At 35.2% G+C, this 1,597-nt stretch overlaps 1 protein-coding gene across 3 annotated transcripts; it reads left to right on the top strand.

Moving 5' to 3' along the window:
• The first annotated feature begins 104 nt into the window (after positions 1–104).
• On the top strand, positions 105–1,591 carry LOC119643937. Of its 3 annotated transcripts, none has more exons than XM_038043445.1 (4): positions 105–532; positions 603–915; positions 982–1,104; positions 1,166–1,591. In XM_038043445.1, the coding sequence occupies exons 1-2, from the start codon at positions 327–329 to the stop codon at positions 895–897; spliced, it is 501 nt and encodes a 166-aa protein (XP_037899373.1). In that variant the 5' UTR covers positions 105–326; the 3' UTR covers positions 898–915; positions 982–1,104; positions 1,166–1,591. The 3 variants fall into 3 exon arrangements, with proteins under 3 accessions (XP_037899373.1, XP_037899374.1, XP_037899372.1); XM_038043446.1 differs by having other exon boundaries at positions 603–903; XM_038043444.1 differs by having other exon boundaries at positions 603–1,104.
• Positions 1,592–1,597: the final 6 nt, after the last annotated feature.

Raw genomic sequence — 1,597 nt, forward strand, 5'->3', positions numbered from 1 at the left:
TTAGTACTAAAACTTATTTATGTAATAATAGAAGAGAATTGTAGTAGGTCGTCGGATTTAATCAGCTAATTATTCGATAGCATATTGCGATCGATAATTTAACGTTTATTCTTTCACGTTTCATTCTGCTTTCTTATGACGGCAATAAAATTACAGTTGCTCTTAGTTGATAATTAACCGAGCAGAAGCTAATCATTCTTATTATTCAACTGCAGTTAATGTTATATTGCCTAGTTGGGATAGTCACCTAATCTGCGGAAAATACGTTGTTGAGAAGAAAACTGTGTTAAAAATTATAGATAAATAATAATAAGAACAAGAAAAAAATGGAGGAATGTCGTACGCCTACCATGCGGTGCTGTCACGAATTTAAGTTTAATAGTAGTCCTTTCAATTCATGCCTCCAGGAAGCACACATTTTTAATCAAATGTGCTGTTCCACTCCTAAGCATATGGACATGAACAATTTTGAACTTCAGACATCTATGATTAGCCCGTTGGAAGGGCTTAATAAATCAACATTTTCACTCAGGTTATTTCCTCAGACGTCTTTACCAAGGCACCATTAAACAAATTAACGTTAGCATCTGTGCTTCTTTCAGCCCAAATTTTTCGCCGGTTGCATCCACCAGCAATAACTTGAGTCCAGAATACGCCAGTCATCACAGTTTGATTAAAAGTATTCTGAACAGTAATATAACGGTTCACTTGCTGCTTAAATATGTGGGCTTAGAAGCTTATGCTGATTATTTTGAAGAATGCGGTATCGATATCAATGATTTCATGAAATTAAAGCGCCATGATTTACAGAAATTTGGTATCATGCCAGAAGTTGATTGCGATCGAATTGAAAAGTTTCTTGAAGATTTGAATTTTAGTGAAAAGGAGGAAATTTAGGCTTTCGTATGAGAAAAAGTTTTTAAATAAATTTTCCGTCAGAATTGCGGTTTACGAAAATTATGGTTTTTTTTTCATTTTTAGGTTATGTGTTTAGTTAATTCTGCATGTAAATAATGTTGTGTTGTACATTTTAAAATTTTAGAAATCACGCCATACGGGTCGACCTGAAGTTAAAAAGAATACATCAGCACGCTTGCAACATATGTAAGCATTTTTAGTGAAAATGAACTCGTAATTTAAATCTACTGGAATTACTTTATTTTAGTTTTGAACGCAAAGCAAATAAATTATATTTGAAAGCAACCCAGACCTTGGAGCAATCTACCGGTATATCTATTAAAAAAGCAACGTCGCATTCGGATCATTTGTCTTCTGAAGAGTTTGCTGATGGCGACCAAGAACTGGATAAATATCTGGTCATGCTATTGGGCTTGCAGCGGCTTTTGAATTGGGAAAGAGCCCTTATGCAAGAGATTATACCCAATTCGAAGCATGCTGACGTCTTCGCCAAGCTTGCCTATAAGTCAATCGATATGGTTGTCAAAGATGCCGAAGCTATTACTAATCGTATCATGCTTTGTATTTCTCGTAAAGAGTGGACATCGGCTTTGGGTATATTTTCAGCATTGAAAAGAGTAATTTTATTACAGCCAGATATCGACCGTACATACGACGTTCAACAGAGGGAGCAATTGAC

This window comes from Glossina fuscipes, unplaced genomic scaffold (assembly GCF_014805625.2).
Source record: "Glossina fuscipes isolate IAEA_lab_2018 unplaced genomic scaffold, Yale_Gfus_2 71606, whole genome shotgun sequence".
NCBI lineage: Eukaryota > Metazoa > Arthropoda > Insecta > Diptera > Glossinidae > Glossina > Glossina fuscipes.

Excerpts from the sequence above, each read along its gene's own strand:
- LOC119643937 (XM_038043444.1), top strand. The coding sequence starts at position 327 with ATGGAGGAATGTCGTACGCCTACCATGCGGTGCTGTCACGAATTTAAG. Across the intron at positions 533-602 it reads AAATCAACATTTTCACTCAG|CCCAAATTTTTCGCCGGTTG; the intron begins GTTATTTCCTCA and ends TGCTTCTTTCAG.